General features: G+C 43.9%; 1 protein-coding gene across 4 annotated transcripts in view; it reads left to right on the top strand.

Annotated features, from left to right (window-relative positions):
* The window catches only part of CACNA2D3 (calcium voltage-gated channel auxiliary subunit alpha2delta 3), an 808,785-nt gene that overhangs the window by 599,592 nt on the left and 188,092 nt on the right, over positions 1-21,101 (top strand). For all 4 annotated transcript variants that reach the window (XM_067043906.1, XM_067043907.1, XM_067043905.1 and 1 more), the window contains 3 exons: positions 1,202-1,273; positions 2,734-2,814; positions 12,130-12,204. In XM_067043906.1, coding sequence (XP_066900007.1) covers positions 1,202-1,273; positions 2,734-2,814; positions 12,130-12,204 — 228 coding nt within the window. The remainder of the gene's footprint in view (positions 1-1,201; positions 1,274-2,733; positions 2,815-12,129; positions 12,205-21,101) is intronic.

Here is a 21,101-nt window from a genome sequence, read left to right as displayed (position 1 = left end):
CATCAGAAAACACTCTAGACTGAAGATAGTGGATTCTTATTCACAGATTGCTTCATTTGAAGCTTGAATGGGCTGTGAAACCAGGAAGTAAACCTCTCCCACCAGACTTGCCAATTTTGGTCTCTATCCGCAGTGCCACATGCCTTGATCTTACTGGAGACTCTGCTACTTGCTAGCCATGTGACCTTGAAGGCAGGGAAAGGAAACTAGCATCTTTTGAGCACCTGCAGATGCCAGGTACCTTGCTGGGCAGTTTCACATTTTATCTTCATGGCAACAATGTTGAGGTATAGTTGGCATTATTTCATATGAGGACATGAAGGCTTAGATAATGCAGTTAATAAAGATTCAAAGCTGAGAATTAGAATGAGGTTTGTCTTGGACCAAAGCCTACTGTGGTCCAGGACTCAAGTTTCCCCATCTGTTAATGGGGCAGAGTAGGGGTTCCTGCCTTTCTTCTATCACTGTTGTGAAGGACGGATGTGATGGTGGTCTCAATGCATTTGTATGCAATTCAGTGAGTTACAGAAGTGTATTATGTGCCAAATTTCAAGAGTTGTTCTTCTGGGAGGGATGTTCAGCTTCTTACCAGTGATTTAAAGATGAGCTGATCAAAGTATTTTTTAATTTTGTTTTTATTTTGTTTGTTTTCCATTTGGGACTGGCATACAGAGATACACAGAAGTTCAAAAAGGCCATGACTCAGCTACCTTGGGGAGAATAAATGCTTCCAGATTCTATTGTTTCCAGCAGGGGCAACTCATAAAACCCCTTATGCTCATGCTTTCTGATCCTCAATTTCCAGATTAAGGAGAAGCATTAATATTGCACATATTGAACATAGAAGTCTGCAAAGTAAAACAGTAAAATCAGTCTGTAGTAATAAAATAAAATGAATCACTGAGATCCAAACAGGGCTTTATTTGAACTCAAATAGCTGAATGCAGTAAACAGATTGGCTGGAGTGACCGATGGTAACTGACAGTTGTTTTCCCTGCTGGGGAGGAGGCTCTGGGATCTTCACCTACACGTCAGGGTGGAGGAATGTTGCACTCCCATCTATGCTATAAAGGCTCGAGTGGACTCTGGTCCATTCCCAACAGCCCTGGTCAGGAAAGGATGAGATAGTCAAAGGGTATGGCCTCCAGCACTATTTATCCCAGATCATTCTCAGGTAACTGGCTTTTCTGTCTCCATCCAGCTTGCCAATGATCAGGGCCCTGTCCTGATGACCACGGTCGCCATGCCTGTGTTTAGTAAGCAGAATGAAACTGTGAGTACAGTGACTGGATTTCCTACTTGTTGCTAGGACGGTTGTTATCTCAGACCCCCTCTGACTCAAGCTTTGGTGCCCTTATTTACTCATTTAATTTAAGGATGGAGGGTGTATAATTTTTCCTCACTTTTAATCCTGCTGGTAGCATCATGAAATCAAGAATAGATGAGAGATGAGACTTCCCTGGTGGTCCAGTGGTTAGGGGTCCATGCTCCCAATTCAGGGGCCCCAGGTTTGATCCCTGATCAGGGAACTAGATCCTGCATGCTGCAACTAAGAGCCAGCACAGCCAAAAAAAAAAAAAAGATGAGAGGAATTAAAGCAGGCATCATGTTACAGTCTGTAGCACTTTTCCAAAATTTAAGTGTTTAAATGACCAGAGGAAGGAAACCCCCAGAAAGAATCCTTGATTGTGGTGGGTTAACCTCTCTCTGATTTACAGGTACCAGCCTTGAATTAGATTCCCAGGGCTGTGGCAACAAAGTGCCCCAAACGGGATGGCTTACAACAATAGAAAAGTATTCTCACAATTCCAGAGGCTAGAAGTCCAAAATCAAGGAGTCAGTTCTCGGGAAGACTCCTTTCTTGCCTCTTCCAGTGGCCCCAGAAGTTCCTTGGTTTGTGGCAGCATAATTCCAATCTCTGCCTCTGTCTTCACACGGCCTTCTTCTCTGCTTATCTCTCTGTCCTCTCTTCTTCTTATAACGACACAAATCACTGGATATAAGCCCCATCCTACATCCTGGATGATTTTTCCTTGAGATCCTTAATTAATTACATCTACAAAGACCCTATTTCCAAATAAGTACACAGCCTGAGGTTCTGGGGACACTTGAATTGGGGGGAAACAACAGACCACAGTGACATGTATTTTCTTCTAGAAGGCCCTTTCTGACATTAGAAAGTTTAGTATACCACATTGACCTTGGGACCTGGGACCCTGGAGGCCTATTCCTTCCCCTTAGTCCTTGATTCCAACTTGCTGCTAAGAATGTGTTAGGGTTATTGCATCTTTCTCTGGCTATTTAGTCTCTCTCTCATGGGCACCAGATGGCAGTGTAAATTGAGAAAGTAGTTAACATGATAAGTGTTTCCTATAAAAAGTTTCCATAAGAGAAGCTGATTAATGATCATAAGTCCTTAGCTTCTTCAGATTCTTGATTTTCAGGAGAGAGAAGAAAATGGTTTTTAGGGTGTCTTTGTATGGGCATATGTTGAGGGATATATAGTAAGTAATGTTTGGCCTGAGAAGCTACCATTCTTGCCTAGGCATATTTTGGGTAGCGGATGGGGAATAGAAGAGGTTCCCTCATAGAGATCCAGGTTATCTTCAATCTCTCTCAGTTTGAAGAAGGCACCAGACAGTGATCTATGGTGTGTGGATTTCCAGGAGGTTCTATTTCTTCTACCAAATTAACATACTATTGTTGGTATTGTTTAATGTTTCTTTTCAACAGAGATCGAAAGGCATTCTTCTGGGTGTGGTCGGCACAGATGTCCCAGTGAAAGAACTTCTGAAGACCATCCCCAAATACAAGGTAATGCATCACGTAATTAATAGTCAAGGACCAAATGCACAAGATAATTTCACAACCTGCCGTAGTGACACGGAAAACACGAAGGAAAGAGGCCCTTCTACTCTCTTTCTAGAGGGCTCTGTTTTGTTTTGTTTTGTTTTGTTAGAATAATAATAGTCCAGGCAGGTCTGATTAGGTCTACATGGGCCTACCCAGGTTTGTGTGAGCCTGTGGAAATCTACACAAGTCTGTGCAGTTCTCCACAGGTCTTATACCTCTGATGGTTTTCTAAGCCAATCTTGACTCACCCCAATCTGAGGACCCTGTAAAATCTGTTACTTCTTAACAGGAACCCAATGAGGCACAAAGAAAAGCGGTCTCTGACTCTTGACTACGTATTCCCTTTATCCTGGAAGGTGATGGGGTACAAATTAATATTCCTTTCCTAATGCTGCATTAAACCTATGGCACTAAGAGAATTGTAAGTTTGTTTTAAATTCTGGGTATAGTTGAGAGGGTGGAGTAGGTAATTTTGGAACCAAGAGATTAGGGCAGGCCTTGGTAGGCCACTGCCTTGGGAGTTTAGAGCAACATGGAAAAGAAACACTAGATGGAAAGGGCTCAGAAAAGGGTGGGGCGGGGGGTGGATATGCTAGAACCAGCTCTGCGTGTGAGGCCAGCCCTGCCTCTGGAGAGAGGGTCATGCTTTCCCCCTTACCTGGCTATATTCCCAGCACTCTGTTCCCAGAACTACTCTTTGGTTTATTTAATTCTTCCACATTTGGGGACAGAGGGGCTCTAAAGGGTCATCCCGGTGCCACCCACAGCCCAACCTCTTTCCATGAGAACAAACATCCCAAGCTCCATGTGATTTCCCAGAGGTCCGCGGATTGGATCTGCCCTGTTTGGGGCAGGCAGGCACACACAGTGACAGACTGCACTGACACCTAGGCTGGGTGCAGGAGGTGGCAAGTTGCTATGAATGGGACATGGTGGCAGTAACCATTTTGTAGTCCATAGGGATGATATTACTTGGTATTTATGTTCTTTGGCTGCTATGGTTAAATAAGCACTTTAACAAAGTCAGAGCAACAGGACATGCCATGAGCCTGGTTTCCATCCAAGTCAGGTTCACACTCTACTACCTTTAGAGCAGTGTTGTCCCAGCTTCAACCTTTTGCTTCCCACCATCGTAACACATTGTCTTTTCTTTGTACCACCTGCACAATTACTGAACAGATCTTTTAAAATTTCATTTGACTGGCACTTTTTCTTAATTATCTCTTCTAACCTCAGCCTGAACAGCTACATGTGAAGTCGTAAATTGAGATATGGTCATTATATTTTTCTGATACATAGGTTAGCCAGGGGAGTAACATGACCAGGTTTTCCTTTTAAAAAGATGGCCCAGAGAGTCCTTGAACCCCATGCAGAAAATTCTCACCTGTTCCCTAGTGGGGGCTCCCCAGAAAAGCAAATCAAGGGGTGAGAAGAGGAAGGTCCCCTTAAGCCCTATCCCAGTGCTATGGAACTGCCCAAGAGCCGTCTCTGTGTATGCATGCATGGGAGTGCAGGGGGGCAGAAAGCAGCCCCTGCCCCTTGTCCTAGGAGGAGTTCATGGACTGACATGGCTCCCCTGACTGCACAAGGGTTGAGACCATACCGTCCCCTCTTCCCCCAGCACGAAGCAGACCAGCTCGCCCATCTCCATCTCTGGCGCACTCACAGACTGACGAGGGTTCTTTTCATTCCCATCTGGAGGAAGGCAAGCTCCTTTTGGCTGGGAATCTGAGATTCTTGGCTAACTAGCAGGGCCCCCCTCCCTTACCACCTCATTCCCTGATGTGCTGAGCCTGCCTCACCACCGTTGTGAGAGGCCCTCCTTCCTGGGCCTTGGCAGGAAGAGGCAGTGGTTAGTGCTGTGGAAGCAGATACATTTGGAGTTCAACTCCATCACTGAGGAGCTGGGTATGGACAACTCTCTCAAATCCTTAGTTCCTGTCTGTCCAATGGTGATAACAATAGAACCTGCTTGTAGACTTGTGTGAAGCATTGACCATTGTCATCAGTCGGGAGCAATGGTAACACACTGGTCAAGAGGACGGGTTTGACCCCCAGCTCCTGGTACCTGCAGCCCTCTTCCACAGTGGGTACTGCTTGCAGAGAGCTATTGACATCTTTTCTACCCCAGAATCTGACACCTGTGGCTTCACATCCACTGATCCTTTGCTAACCCAGAATGCCCAACAGAACGATGGGTTAACTGAACAATGGACTAGGCAACCACATGCTGGGATCCTCAGCCACCTTTGAAAATGGGTTTTTCCAAGAATTTTGAAAGACTCAGGGAAAGGCTTACAATACAAGGTCATGTGTGTTAGGCAAGATTCTTAAGTTTGACGACAAGGATAGGTCCACCTTTTTGACAGAGGGCCAGGATAAGAGCAAGAGAACAGATCACCAGGCATCACAGCAAACCCTTATCCAAGCAAGTCAGCTAAATGGATGACTGCAGCCAAAATGATCAGGTCACCCCTCAGCGGGTTGGATGCAAAGTGACAGATGCAGAAAATACCTATTTAAAAAAGCACCATTTTGTGATACAAAATGGGACATCTCAAGGTATAATATTAGCAGATAACATTTGCCCAGTACTCGGTGCTGTGCAAAGAACATTACCCCCATCATGTTGTGAAACCCTCCTCAGGTAAGTGCAGTGCTGTTGTATCCATTCTCCTCATAAGGAAACTCAGGTTTGCAGGGCTTATGTTCACAGAGCTCAGGGCTACATAAGTAGGAAGTGGTGAGTGTGATTTGAGCCTAGACCCACATTCTTAGAGCAGATCTAAGCCATTCACATACTGCTTCATATACTCTCTGTACCATTATTTACTTAATACTTCACTTGTAAATCAGCCTGAAACTTTCTTCGCTTAACAGATTTTGATAGGAAACATGTCATTTCTAAAAAGAAAAGCCAGTGTCAATTTTCATTATAGAAGATAATTGTAAAAAAAATTATAAAAACAATAGTATTAAATAATTGATTGATGCCAAGGTTCTGCACTTGAAGTCTGTTCTCTCTTTTTCTTTTAAGTTAGTATTAAAGGCAAATGTTAAAGATATACTAATGGAAAGTTTCTTTTTGATATAATTGGAAGGATGGAAGAAATTTTTAAAAGGGCTGCCTCTTACTAGTGGTTCTGGCTATAAAGTTTAACACAGGCCCTATATGCCACCTAAAATCATCTCGCTCTACACTGTTTTTCCTAAGAAAGCAAAATAGGCCATGGGAAGATGATGGAGGGCTGAGGGGTGAGGACCATAGGGGATTGTTCAGACTTGGGGTATGTATCCCTGCCTCCTAGGGCTCCCCTTAGCCCTGGACATCAGCGCCATCACCACCCTCCACAAGCCCATGCTGCACCCTCACCTGTTGGCCCAGGCTTCTCAGAGAACCCAGAAGGTTAAGTTCTTCCCAGTGCTTCCTAGCTGGTCCTTAGCACATGCTCCACTCCTAGAAGAGGAAACTTCTTTAAACAGACGAGGCATGTCTCTTCCCATACGCTAATTCCATTTAGGTGATAAAGTTAGAAAGCTACCTTCATGATAAGAGGAAATGAACTCTAATCTAAAATCAGGTGTCCAGGGCTTCCCTGGTGGCGCAGTAGTTGAGAGTCCGCCTGCCGATGCAGGGGACACGGGTTCATGTCCCGGTCTGGGAAGATCCCACATGCAGCGGAGCGGCTGGGCCCGTGAGCCATGGCCGCTGAGCCTGCCCATCCAGAGCCTGTGCTCCGCAATGGGAGAGGCCACAACAGTGAGAGGCCCGCATAACGCAAAAAAAAAAAAAAAAATTAAATTAAATTAAAAAAAATAAAATCAGGTGTCCAGGCTCACAAAAGGTGGCCTCCTTAACAAAAGAACTTTCCTGATTAGGTTTACTTAGATGACAAAAGTCTTTCTTCCTACTCTCACCCTGGAGCCCTGACAACCAGGTTCATTCAACAACAAAGCTTTTACAGTTGACATTAAGTTTCCAGAGCATGATAGGACATCTGGTTGATCCAAACTCACATAAGCACATGTTGGAAACTGTATAGCTCCCTGGAGATGGAAACTCAGGGGATTAGGGAGGTATTTGAGGCCCCTAAAGATAGTGGACTTTACTTTTATTGAAATCCCCAGACTTAGGTGCCCAGAATTGCTGGCTTACTGTTTAAGGAAGGGCATCCCACCTTCCTTACCACTCTTAATCCTCTTGCACCATATAAGAAGATGTAGAAGCCCATATATAGGGCCACTATTTAATATATGCCCAGTAAATCAAGAAAGTGTGAACATACAGGAATTGATAACAGTTACCCTGTGAGTCTGTTTCTCAAAGCTTCCTCTACTAGGCAATGTACTAAGCTCTTTATAGCATTATCTCACTTAATAATAGGTAGACACTGCTATTACCCTTGGCTAAAGAAACAGCCTCAGAAAGTTTAAATATCTCACCAAGTCTCACAACTAGCAGTCCAAACTTTTAGCCTTTATTACCCTAGAGCCATTAGGAACAATAAAGGACAATAATAGTTTAAATAATAGTTAAAATATTAAAAATAATATTAGTAGCTAAAATAACACAATAAAACATTCATTGAACTTTTTACTGTGTGTTTGGTACGGTAAAAGTGCTTTATATCCACTATTCCCCCTGAATCCTTATTACACTCCCATGAAGTGGGTACCACTTGGCCCCGTTTTTAGATGAGAATACGTGAAATAACTTTCTCAGTATAACTCAGCTAGTAAAAGATAAATGAAACAAAGTATAATAAGGGGATAGAGGAAGATCAGCTACAGAAAATTAACCAGCAGTGTCTGAAATACAGGCACTTCTGTTTTAGGCTTTTCCTAAGGTCTGGGAACGAGAGACCCAAGTATGACATACCTTAATCTAAGTTATCCTTCCTCTGGTTCCCACAAGAGCCTTGGGAAAAAGGTGTGCATGGCAGGCAGAGTGAGCCATGGTTGAACATGGCTCTTTCATCTAGGAGAGGAGAGCTCCAGGGAGCAGAGTGCAAATTATACCTTTTTCTCTTGATTAACACCTTGTAAAGATGAGTCTGCTCTTGGGGTTTTCCCAGAAGATAGAATTCTTTTTTTTCCCTTAGCTTCATAGATTTTCCCACAAGCAATCAGACTTCCTGTACTTTTTATTATGAATTCCAGGCACCCCAGCAATAATTTCCGGACACCACAGCGTCTGTTAATGTAATGAGCCATTTTATAATTGGGTTCACTTCATTAGCCCAAAGTCTCTGCACTTGGAAGGGAAGCACCTCCTGCCCCAGGCTGTTGGATCTTGAGGCTCCTGGCCTGCAGAAGAGTATGATTCAGGATGAGGGCCCCTTTGGCAGCCCCAAGTGCTGGAAGGCCTTGTGTCCCATCTGTTCTCTTATTACTCCACGGGACTGCACATTAGAATGGACAGGAAGACTGGTTCTATTTCAGATGGAACAAAAATTAGAGATTTCATCTGTATATTGATTTGGGGCCCAAAACAAATGTTGGATATTGCCATACACAAGTTTAAGGTTTCTGAGAGACTTACCCACAGAACGTGTTTTGAGATTTGCTCAGTTTCTGTTCTTACATCTACATTAGGTTATATCCATATGCCATCAACCAACCAACAAAACATTCTGATGTTATTTTCTCAGACTGTTGTCCTGGGAAGGATGTTAACCAGATAGTTTCTGAATGTCAGAAGACTTTCTCGGGTACAGGCTTGAGGAAGACTGACTATGTACCTCTGATAGCAAATCAGCTTCTACTTTTCAGCTCATGTTCAATATTTACTTTAGCTCAAACTTTAAAGATGAACTAGGTAATATTTGGGTAAAGTAGTGAATGTCTTAAATACATGCAAACCTTAACTGGAGTACCTGTCATGTGTTAGACATTATGCTAGAGACTGGAAAAGTCAGAAATGAGTGAGATGATTCCTTCCCCACAAAGAGCCCATTCTTATGGGGGAGGCACTGCCTTATTATCTAGAACGAAGTAGAAGAAAGAAAGGCAACCAGCTAGGGTTGAGAAGCAGGCAGAAATGTAAGTGTAGCATTTTCATGTATTAGGGTGAAGGTAATAATGGAAAAAATTCTCAGGGTTTTATGGAGACATGGTATGGAAAGGACGGTGCAACAGGAGAGACCTTTTATACAAGAAGATCCTGAGGCTGAGCTCATAGCATAGGTGAGAATTAGCTCAGGGGAGATGGGAAGGAGCAGTGCTCTGGGCAGCTCACACTGTGTGAGTAAAAGTCTAAGTGGGAGAAAACAACTGCAGGGGTGGTGTTGTCGCTGTCATGTGCCCTTGAGAGGCAATGAGTGAAAGAAGGCAGTGCTGGGTAACTAGGTAGGGGCCAGACCCCAGGGAGACTTGATGGCTGAGCCCATGGATTTTATCTTATATATGAAAGAGGTCTTTAGTGGGTTTTACAAAGGGGAGCAACAGAGCCAGAGTTACCTTTGACTTTGATTAATCTGAAGGATGACTTTGTTGGGGCCAAGCTTTGAGGCAGGAAGAGCAGGTAGGACCATTATGGCAATCTGTCATATTAAATCTACATGAATGGTAGGGTGGGGAAGCAGAGTTGAATCTGAGTGATTTCTGGAGGAAAAATTAGTAATTACTTAGGTCAAGAAGTTGGGGATGAAAGAGAAAAAGGAGTTTGCAGCTTAGGAGTCTGGGTGGTTGGTGGTGCCACCGATTCAGAGAAAAGAGCAGGAAGAGCAGCGCTAAGGGAAAGAGCCACCATGCTGGACTGGGTGAGTCTGGGGCACCTGTGGGGTGTCCAGGCAGAGATTGCTGACACACACTTGGATACTGGGATCTGCCACTGAGGGGAGAGGCCAAGGCTGGAGCACAGATCTGGAGATCAACAGCATCCAGGTGGTTAATGAAACGTGTTGGGGGAGAGAGAGCTAAAGCAGACAAGGGACACTGGGGACACAAACTTAGTGAAAATTAGTGCTTCCAGGGTGGGTGGAGGATGAGGGTCCTATGAAAGGGAGGAAACCCGTGAGTGTGGGTCCTGGCAGCTGAGGGACTAGAGTGTGTCAAGGAGGAGGGGGCAGTCGGCTAATGCAACCAGGAAGAGAGAGAGCTTTCTATAGGCTTTGGCAGTTAGGAGGCCACTGGAAACTGTAAAGAAAGGAGTTCTGATGGCTTCTTGGTAGGCAAGGGGTCACAGCAGAGGCAGACTCTAGTAGGGTCGGGCATGAGTGAGCAACAAGGAAGTAGAGATGGCAGTTGAACAGTGAGTAGAGAACAGTGTGTGGGAAGGTCAGCTCAGTCTCTGCATCCCAGAGAGGAAGCAGAGAGTTTAGGATAGTTTGTAGGATCTGCACACAATTCAGTTTCTTTTGTTTCTCTCCTTCCTCCTTTTCTGCTTTCTCCTTTCTCTACCCCTCTTCCCTCCATCCCAGCCACCCCTCCATCACCACATGGTATGACTTTGGCTGTCACAGAACTTATATTCTGGCAGGGAGACAGGCATTAAATAATTAAAGGCCTTGACCAATGCCTTGATTACTTATAGTCAACCTCACAAATAATTGATTATTATCATTTTGACACAAGAAAAGTAGAGGGCATTAGGGGGGCATATGCATGGAGTTTTACCTTCTTTTGAGTATTACTTCCTACAAGCAAACCAAGAAGTGAAGGAATGTAAATTAGAAGGCACTGAATGTATTAGTTGACTATAAAATATTATTTGTTTGGTCTCATTGTGAGTTTGAATTTCCAACCAAATACCACTTTTACCATTGTAAAGCAATTATACTCCAATAAAGATGTTAAAAAAAATACCACTTTTGCCTTTAATGGAAAAAGTCAAACTCACTGAGTCTTTTTTGACCCCTGCAGTCCATATTAAACTGGGACATAAATAAAGGTAATTAATGCAGTGTTGACTGTGTCTGACATTTTTTCCAAGAGACAAGATGAAAGAGACGATATACAGCTCAGAGGATAGCTGGTTTATCCTTCGCAGCATAATGAAATACACTTTTATCATTAGAATCAAGTAGAATCTTATTAAGACTTGCTTTGCAAGGTAACTCCAGAAGAAAATGCCTGTTGCCCTTGACTACCATGTGCATATTTACTTTATGTAATGCAAGGAAAACTTTTAATTTCTGGTGTTAAATTCTCTAAAGTTAATTTCACATCACCTTGACGTTAAGCTAACAAGCAGACAGGGTCACTCTTGGTTTCTAAACTCTGTTGTCTGGATCATTTAATAGTATCATATTCAAGAATGTGAGCAGCAGAGAATTTCCAAGAAAAGTAACAGTGAGGGCTCAGAACTATGAAATAACTCGTTGGAAAAAAACAGAGGATTTCTTTTTCTTCTCCCCTTTCACTGCTCTGGCAAAAGTGGGTTACATTTTCTTTCTTCAGAGAGAGAGATCAGTATGGGTTCTATGCCAGAGGCCATTTTAATACATGAATGATTTGTAGGTAAATTTATTGTAGCCAATGGGTGCAGTCAACTGTGTAATAGAAATATTGTCAAAAAGCTGGGATTATTATTTAAATAAGTGCAGTGTTAAATTTGATTACATACTTTTTAAAGCTAGTAAAACATTTCATTGCTCTCAAACTATTTCCCATAGTCCCATTTAGTCAGAAAACATAAATTAAGTGAGGCTCTGCATAGAAAATTGCCCAGGCTTTGTGTCGATGGAAGCATGCATGGAAAAGCTTGGCAGCCTCACAATTTAAAGACGAAAGGATATAAAAAGGGTTGGCAGGCTCCTATATAGGCTGGTGGGGACACTTTTATCCTTGAAGAATTACGGGAAATGACTGCCTAGGAGAGTGCATGCTTGCAATGGCCCCTAGGGGTGTGGAATTATAGGGAGCCTAGATGTGCCTCAGAGGGAGGCCCCTCTTGCCTTATCTCAGGTAGAGAGAAGACACCCAGGTTGACAAAATTCTATTCACTTGGACATAGAGTCTCCAGAAACATTAGCCACTTGCCTTTTAAAAAATATAATTGTTTTTGTTTTAAATAAATCAAAGGGCTTTGGATGCCAACATGGGTCTGTGACATTTTAAATTGTGCTATTTGCTGAGCTTATCCTGTGACAGGTCTTCATTTCCACCAAATGTCAAGGATCAGCGCCTTGCATTCATTTTAATGAAATACTGTGCTGATAAGGGTTATGAATGCCAAGTTTAAGCTGCAAATTACTAAATGTCGGGCTGCTTTCTGCTTTGTGAATTCACCAGGGAGCAAGCTAATGAAGGTTTCTTTCTCACTTCTTCTTACAGTTAGGGATTCACGGCTATGCCTTTGCAATCACAAATAATGGATATATCCTGACACATCCAGAACTCAGACCACTGGTAAGAGACATACTTATTTCTGTGTTTCTCCCTTTATGATTTTAAAAGATTTTCTTCAGTTCTACAATAATTGCACTTTGCAGTTTTCATTTGAAATGCTCAATTCATAATACTGTCTTTAAAAGGTTGTTTTAATAGTTTATAACTAGCATTTTGACATAAAATATGTAAATAATGTAGGGTAAATATATTTACTCATGGTTTTATATATAAATCCATATATATCTATATGTACTTATGTATTTATTTCACATCTGCCAATATATGGAAAAATTTTAAACTCTGGACAGCTTGAAACCCATCATAATAGATACCTTTATATAACAAATGGTTTCTAACACTTCAGTCTGAGACCAACTTATTGAAAGTTACATTTGATACAACAGATTAGGTCCAAGATCCCTGGAAATTCATTCTGATGGGATTTGCCCCCAAAATACATTACCCAAGCCCAGTGCCTTCTGCCTTGAAGGTATTCAACAGTACCTTTTGTGTTCAATTGAAACAGCTGAGATTTTCTCCTTGTCCTGCCTAAGCTGTATCCAATAGCACTGTTTGGTGAGCTGACATGTAAACCATTTTCTTTCAGCATCGTTTTCACTCTCTCTGAAGTGAGTGAGGTTAGGTCAGATCCAGGACAGCCCAGAATATCATGGTCCATTCTGATCCCTGGGGAGAGGCTGACTGGAGCACTGTGTTGAGGAGGATTCTGAAGGGCAGCCAGGCTTGTCAGATAGGAGGCCCTGGTCCACTGTGGACTCTGGAGGGGCACAGGCAGTGAGTGCACCACATGTTTGCCATCCCTGGACTAGTTGTAATGTGTTGAAAAAAGGACATCCCTTTCGGTCTGTGGTTAGCTAATTTTAAAGAAGATATAAAAGTATAAAGAGTAATATAGTAAACTGTTTTTGAATGTTAAAAAAGTGTAGTTCATTTCCTATAGCTATACACACACACACGCATGCACGCACACACATCCACCCCACATGTCTTTTTCCCTTTCATCAAAATTAGAAAATAGCAGCAATGCCTGCTATGCAAATGTTTATTGGTGAAACATCGTGGGGACCAGTTTGCTTCTTGCTTGAATCATTGTTTAGAAAAAGTCCATGTTTTAGCTCCATCATCATCCAACTTTGCTCTAATTGCCCTGGTATTAATGGAGTCATGGCCACATCATGTGGATCCCATATGCATGCTTCAGGATGGGACTTAAGGTAATACTTGACTTCAACAATCTTTTTATCAAAAAAGCGTTGAGTTAACTGGTTAGCTAATTCCAAACATAACTCAGAATCATTGAAAACTCTGATTGAAAAAGCTAGTAACTTTTTAAGGATATTTAAGTCTAAAAACATATTTAAGTTTAAAAAGCTTAGCACATTACCCATTTCTAAGCCTTCCAGTTCGGGTTGCCTGTTGGTGGGTGGTAGGAGTTATGTATTTGGTGTGGCTGAGTATGGACTCCTAGTGCTTATTTATTCCAAGTTGGAGTGGATCAGAGTAAATGAAACAATCAAACCTGGATCTTCCTCTAGTGAATGAATTAACTTTCTATGTATTAGCTTTTAAAGAAGGAACAAAATGGAACCAGATGTCAGAAGTCACCAAGGTACCTTTCCTTTCTCTATAGCAATGGAAATGAGCAGCTCCCATCTGCACAGTCAACTCACGAAGTCTTTCTGGTCTTTTATATCTCCTGGTCATGCAGCAAATGGTCTGTTTGCAAATAATCCATCTCATGCACTTTCCAGAGCTGTGGCCACTGAGAGGGCAGCCAAAAGACTGTTATAAAAACAGGCCAACCAGTCAACACTGATCATCTCCTGACAGTGCAAATACTCACAAATACAAGTCATTTCTGTTCTGCTCACTGTTGAAACATTGCACTGAATGATTTCACTGGAAATGGTAGCTAGGGTCACATTCCCATAAATGGGGTGACCCAAGCAAATGCTGCACATCTCACTTGTGAGACCCCAAGCCCAAACCAGATGAAGCATTTTGCAATTGATCCATGATAGGAACATAAGGAGTGGCCAGGCCAGTGAGCCATCTATCCCATTTATCAGTCTGTGACCCTGAGGCCCTGACATATTTAGAAGAGGTTTGGCGTGATGCCCACCATTGAGGATTACGTGAACTAACCCATATGAATGTGATCAGTAGTGAGTGTTGACCCTGCCTTGAGTTTTGCATTTTCCTACTGGGAAAAAGACAGCAGTGAAGTGGAAGGAATTCCACTTCAGCAGTACACAAGTTGTCCTTGATTCCTGGTCCTGCCATATCCCAGCTATGTGACTTTGGGCAAGTCACACAGCCTCTCTGAGCATCATTTTCTCTTGTAGTCTTGTCATAACCAAAGAATATAATATTACTGGTTGTCAGTGTAAATGGGATAATGCAAGTAAAGAGCCTTGTGTGACAAAGCAGGCCCCAGGACATTTTGCGGACAGTGGCGGTTATACGGGCACCCTGTTTGTGTTTTATTGATTTTATTGAACTATGCCTGGCTGCTGTAAGGGTTGGGAGGACATGGTGGTGGTGGATGCCTGTGGGTGGGGGTGGATCTAAAGAACACTTTTTATTATTCAGTTGGTTCAGATTATTATGATAAACATTGGTGAGGGATTGTATACACACAAAAACAAGTGAATAGATACAGAGTCCTTGGCATCATGCAGTCTGCATGCAGTTCTACTTTGAACCTGGTATCAACTTAGCCTGTGCAACCTCAGCTAAGCCTGTTTATGCCTGCTGTCTCTCCCCCTCCCTCTATCTCTCTGTATCTGTCTGTGTCTGTCTGTCTGTCTGTCTCTCTCTCTCTCTCTCTCTCTCACACACACACACCCTCAATTTTCTGGGCCAACTCTGAGCTAGAAGACAAGCAGACAGTAGCTATACTGGGATGTTCTGTGTGAGCCCTACCACGTGAGGAAACCAAAGGGTTTTGTTGTTGTTGCTATTGTTGTCTGTTTGTTTTCAGAGTAGCAGTAAGGATGTACTAGCAGCTGCAGTAACTGAAGAATGACAGTTAAGAATCAATCCACATAGGGGGGAATAACCCCAGCTCTGGCACATACAAGTGGTTTGTTTCTCTCTGTCTTGTTCACATGAGCAACAAAAGCAGAAAGCTTCATCCCTTCTCCCTCACCACCAGCCTCTCAACATAGAGGAGGAACTCAGGAGGGGAATGGTTGAAGGGATCCTCCAAAGCCACTGTTCGGTTTTCTCTTACTTAGGGTCCTTCGAGATAATGTAATTGGTGTGCTTCCCCCAGAAACCCAGTGTCTGCACCAGATGTAAATGCACCCGGTCAGACCCTCACGCACGGCTGGGGAGAGCCAGCCACCAGCAGCTTCCTTGGCCAGCTCGGGCGGGGAATCCTCACTCCAACCTGATTGGCCCTCTCCAAGCCCAGCCATATAATCGAATCCTTGTTACAAATGGATGTTCCCCTCGGTTCTGGCCAAGGCTGCTAGCTTAGCATGGTGGGTGCGAGTGGGAGGTGGTGGCCAGTGCAGAGGATGGGGCAGACTCACTTAAAATAACTCCTATACCCTCTCCATCTGCCACTGAGATTGTTTCTGCCCCTGCAGGCAGAGGAAAGAAATGGGTTTCCTGAAGCACAATACCAATATTTTTCTTATTTGTCTAATAAAATTTTCCCCCCAAACTTAATATTTGGCTTGATTTTATCCAGCATTTTCTTTCATCTTGTATGATTTGGGTGTGAATCATGAAGTGTCTCCAAAAACAGCTCAGATGTAGGAGCCTTACTCAGCAGACTGGCTTTGGTTTAATTGGCAAAGCTGCTCAAGTAAGACTTTTCTGTTGATAAGTGGGCTCTCTGTAGTCTTTGTCCAGGTGTTTCTCAGCCACTCTGCCCTTGCCACCTGCTTGTGACTTCTGGTAGACTAACCGATGTTGATTCAACAAACATTTACCCGGTTCCCGGTGTGCTGGGTCCCGTGTGTTAGACTGGGGGCTGATGGAGCTATCTTAATAACATGGGCTGGGGGCCATATCACGGGTGGGGAATAGGACAATAGCACAGCAAGAAGGATTCGAGTCAGACCTCGAGGAACGCTTTTTGGGTAGTTATTAAACATCTGGAAGTTTTTTCTTGTTCTCTGCCCCTCTTTAACATTTAGGTTAAAACTATTTCAAAGCATAGTTACTTAGAGTTACTGTCTAAATTGATTCTTCTTGCACTTTATTCTTCCCATGTCTCTGAGAGCTTTATGAATTTTTCTTAAAATGTGGAGCCCCTAATATCTCTTTTTCTTTTGCCCTACAGAGCATTGAGGGTGATAAGACTAGAAAGGGACCACCTTTGCCATGATCTTATTTTCTTTGAGGTTTTGGTAATCCATGTGCCCCTCGGTTTTAGAAGAAAGGGACATCTGAGTTGATTGCCTTTCCCAAGGAGGCCTGGAATGTGGGCCTAGTCAGACCACCAAGAGAACACAAAGAAGGCTCCCTTCCAGCAGCCACAGCACAGGCAAGCCTCCACAGAGGAGCCTGAGGCAGGCAAAATCTAGGACTCACTTCCACGAAACCCATGTTGACATTTGCCAAAAGCTGTTTGCACTGTACCTTCAAGCCCAGAAGATGAGGAAGGATGCTGAAGGGTTTCTATTCTGGATGAAAATTAGCCAGTCGCATGGGCCACTGGGTGTAGTGGTGGATGAGATGGAAGTTGGGAATGATGGAGAGAAATCTTCATTCCTTCCCTCAACGTTTGTTAGATGGCCACCATGTTCTAGGGCTGAGCAGCTGTTCAGAGTGGTTGCAGAGAAGTGCCCCACCTCAGAGAACTCAAAGTCAAATAGAATGGATGCAATTTTATATGTAGGGTATAAAAGTAACCATAGACACAACTAGGGAAGATGCATTTTGTATTTGTTATTGTTGTTGTTGGTCTTAGTCATTTTTTTCACATTCGTTGATTCCTTTTTGTGTGGCAGACACTGTTCAAAGTGTTTTAAGTTGTTAAAGCCTTTTAGTCATTAACTAATTTAATAGCAAGCCTAGGATGCTGGAGTAGTAGAAAGGCCCAGAGGCTCAAGGGAAGGGTGTGCATGACAGCAGCAGGCCTGGGTGGAAGGTGGGTCTAGAAGGCAGCCTGGAGTCAGATTGTAGACAACTGGGGGTGCCAGGCTGAGGAGCTGGGGTTCTCCATGAGGCAGTGCATATCCCCTTGTTACAAACAGGAAGGTGAGACACCAAGTGATAAGGTGGTAAAATGACTCGAAAGAGCCAGAACCAGGAGCCCCCAGATCAGTTTGGATGTGCTAAATTCACTGTGCTACGTTGGTTGGTTCTTCAGGAAATGGGAGGCAGAGTGGCTGGAGGATGGGAGTGACCGAGAAGCCTGGTCTTTGCAGCCACATGGATGAATAACAGGGTCATCATCAGGCGATTATAGTGAGAATCTGTCTAGACTAGCGCTGTCCAAGAAGAATGTAATGCAAGCCACAAACATGAGCTGCCTGTGTAAGTTAACATTGTGTAGTAGCTACATCTAAAAAGGAAATAGGTGAAATTAAGTTTAAGACTATATTTTATTTAACACAGTATATCCCAAATCACATTATTTCAACATACAATCAACATAAAAATTATTAATGAGCTATTGGCCATTTTTTTCATACTAATCTTTGAAAGCTGGTATATATTTTACACCCACAGCACATCTCAATTCAGACATTTGAGGAGCTGAAGAGCCACATGTGGCTTGAGGCTGCCCTATGGAGCAAAACAAGTCTAGAGTGTAGCCAGACGTTTTGAACCAGATGTTTTAAACCCAGTCTAGAGTGTAAACAGATGGTAGCACCTCCTCTTTCCTTAAAGTGGATTAGAACAAGCTCCACCACTACCACCAGTCTTTCATCCTGAGAGTCTGTGCAAACAGTCCGGGGCTACGTAGTCTCCTCCATTGTGGCTTCAGCACCTCCCTCCCAGGCTGTCAGGAGTTGTCTGGAATTCAAGGTCATCGAGTCGATAGTCAGGACAGATTGGCTCTGCCTGTTTCAGCCCCACGGTTTCCCACCTAACCCATGTAGATGCCCTAAACCAAACTGTGCTGCCCAAGCCAGGGCGTGGGAAGACTGAGCTGTCAGGTTATCTACACCAGAATACTCAAACACCAAACCGTTTCTGTTGTCCTATCAAACTCAGCTTAACTCTTTAACGATCCCAAGTTCTGCAGATAACAGTGTCATCTTCCCATTACTAAATTGCCCCACTCCCTCTGGAAGTTAATGTTGTTGCTTTTCCCACAGCCTGAGTTCTGCCTGATGTCACCAGCAAGTCCCTGTGTTACTCCTTGACTGTCCCCGCCCCACTCCAGATGTTGATTCTGTTTCTTTGTTCTCGTGGATGCCTGGGCAGTTCATTTTTCTGTGCCCTTTTGCTGTTGCACATGGGTTATAGATGGACCCTGGCAGAAGGTCATTGATAACACAGATTGACACATGAACATGTTAATAAATGTAAATATTCTTATGCCAAAGTCCTCTCATAAGGAATGAAATGGACATTCCTGTGGACACATATAAATATGTTAAATGCTAAGCAGACAGCGCATATCAAACAACAGTTTAAATTGGAGCTTGAAAGGAAGGACCGCTATCAGAATCCTTGTTGAAGTCCACTGACTTAGTTCAAGCAATGGGCCATGTGAGGAGATTCTGTATCATTCCCAAAAAGTTCAATGTGAAGTTTAAATGTGATTTTTATATCATGATGCAGATTGTCAATCATGCAAGGACTAGCTTCTATCCCACACATCTAATCGTTTTCTTTTTTTGTATAAGTTTTGGACCAGGAATGCCTCAACTAATCTTCCTTCATTTCTTCATCCCATCCACACCCACTCATTGCAAATGCTAAGCGTTCTTTTTGGTTCAACAGGTGTGGGTGTGGCCTCCAGCACTGACTTTTTCTGGACCCCTCCCCATGCCATCCACCCTCATGTCCTATTGTTTCCAAAATGCACCCCAAGTCCACTCCCCTCTGTCACTCTTGACAGGGCCTCTTTCCTGGATGACTTCAGTTCCCTTTGAGCTCTGCTCTGGACACCTAATTTTGTACCCCCCTCACCCCATCCCTCATCCCCACCCCAGCATTATTCACTCAGCAGTCAGCAGGGGCTTTCACAGGCATCACTCAGATGGTCTGGCTTCCCTTGGCATTTACAGTAAAACCCAAACTCCAGGCCATGATCCCGGCACCCTGCCAGATCTGGCTTCACCTCTCTGACCTGCCAGAGTTGTGTGACTACCCACCGTGCTCCAGGTATACTCCGGCCCTTTTGTCCATTCCTCAGAAACACGAAGCTCCTTTCTGTTCCAAATCCTTGGGCCTGCTCATCTGTTTACCTGGAATCTTGTCCCGGATACACCTGCGACTGCCTTGTTTTCAGCTTCCTTGTCTCATCTCAGATGTCACCCCCACAGAGAGGCATGCTTGCTCTCTGACCAAAGGAGCCACACATCTCCTCCATCACTCCCCATCACATCCCCTATTTTAGTTTCCTCAGGATCACTTATCACTCTTGGGAAAGGTCTGTATGTTCAGCCTCTCCTGCCCCATCCCTTGTGATTTCCTGTGACTTTGCTGCTGTATCGAGGGCCTGGTGGGTAAATATTTATTGAGTGATTTTGATGATTTTTGAAGGATGCTGGTGACTAAATATCTGGGTACCAATTTCCTACAACAAATGAGAAGTGCAGGTGTCACATGTTTACTCATCAAACATTTACTGAGTCCTTGCTATATTGGACACAAAACTTGAAGCTCATGTGATTGGTCAAGCCCTCCTTTCTTTCTGCCCCTGCCTCTGCCCTCCTGCTGGCCTGCAAACATTCATCAGATGTTCTTCAAGTCAGGCACTGTGCTAGCTGATGGAGACATAGAAGCAGGTAGAAGAATGTCTCTGCCCACAAGGAACTCATTGAGCAAAGCAAGAGTTTTTGATAGCGAGAGAGGCCAAGAAGAGCTATGTGCTCTCAGGGGAAGCATCTGCTTTTCTTGAGAAAGGGTGCCCTGAGATGCTGGAGGGCTTCCCAGAGGAGGTGATATGCACACCAACTGCATCCACAGTCCACTTTGGAGGACATTTCTTTCTACTCAGTGGGGGGGGGGTCCCACACGCTTCCCGGGATCTCTGTCCACAGTCTGGACCAGGCACGACTTTTCTCTCTGGTCTCAGAACCATGCATTATGCCGGCCCCAGCCTGTCGTGGTGTAGGGGTTAGGGACCTAGCCTCATTTATAGTCCTTTCTATGGCTCCCAATGGCTGGAATCCCATCTCAGCCCACTCTCTGTTCAGACTGCCGTGAACTGAACGAGACCGGCCAGTAGGTGGCGCGCGGGCACCGCAATGTGCCTGGTCCCTGAGCACATTCACAAAACACAGCCCAGGAGACTCCTCTTAACGCCAGGTCTGAATCCATCCCATTTAGTTTAAAAGAAAGAATGAACAGATGCTTAGTAAGTGTGTCTGCTCAGAGGAGTGTGTGCTCGGAGAAAAAATAAACAAGACTGCGTGACCCCCACGTAGTGAGCCTGTTCTTTTTGAAATACATCATTTGGCAAAGGAGAAAACAGAGCCTTGCATGCTTTCCACTTGATGAAATTGTTGAGGGCAACGGTTGGAACTGCCTGGGTCTGGACACTTGATTGGAAGCATTGCAGCCCTGAGCAGGGAATGCTTACACCTCGTGAGCTTCAGAATTAAGCAGATTAGAGGGGTGCCTGGCTTTCTGTTCTGCAAACCTCAAGAACTCAATGGCCTCTTGGTCCCCAAGTTCTGTGGCTGGGTGTGTACATGGACACGTAGGGCATAGATGGGGTTTAGCAGAGAGGGGACTAACAGTGACAATGCAGT

The sequence above is a fragment of the Kogia breviceps genome, chromosome 10, assembly GCF_026419965.1.
Source record: "Kogia breviceps isolate mKogBre1 chromosome 10, mKogBre1 haplotype 1, whole genome shotgun sequence".
NCBI classification, from domain to species: Eukaryota; Metazoa; Chordata; class Mammalia; order Artiodactyla; family Physeteridae; genus Kogia; species Kogia breviceps.
The sequence above is the reverse complement of the archived record's forward strand: the minus strand, read 5'-3'. Positions and strand labels throughout refer to the sequence as shown.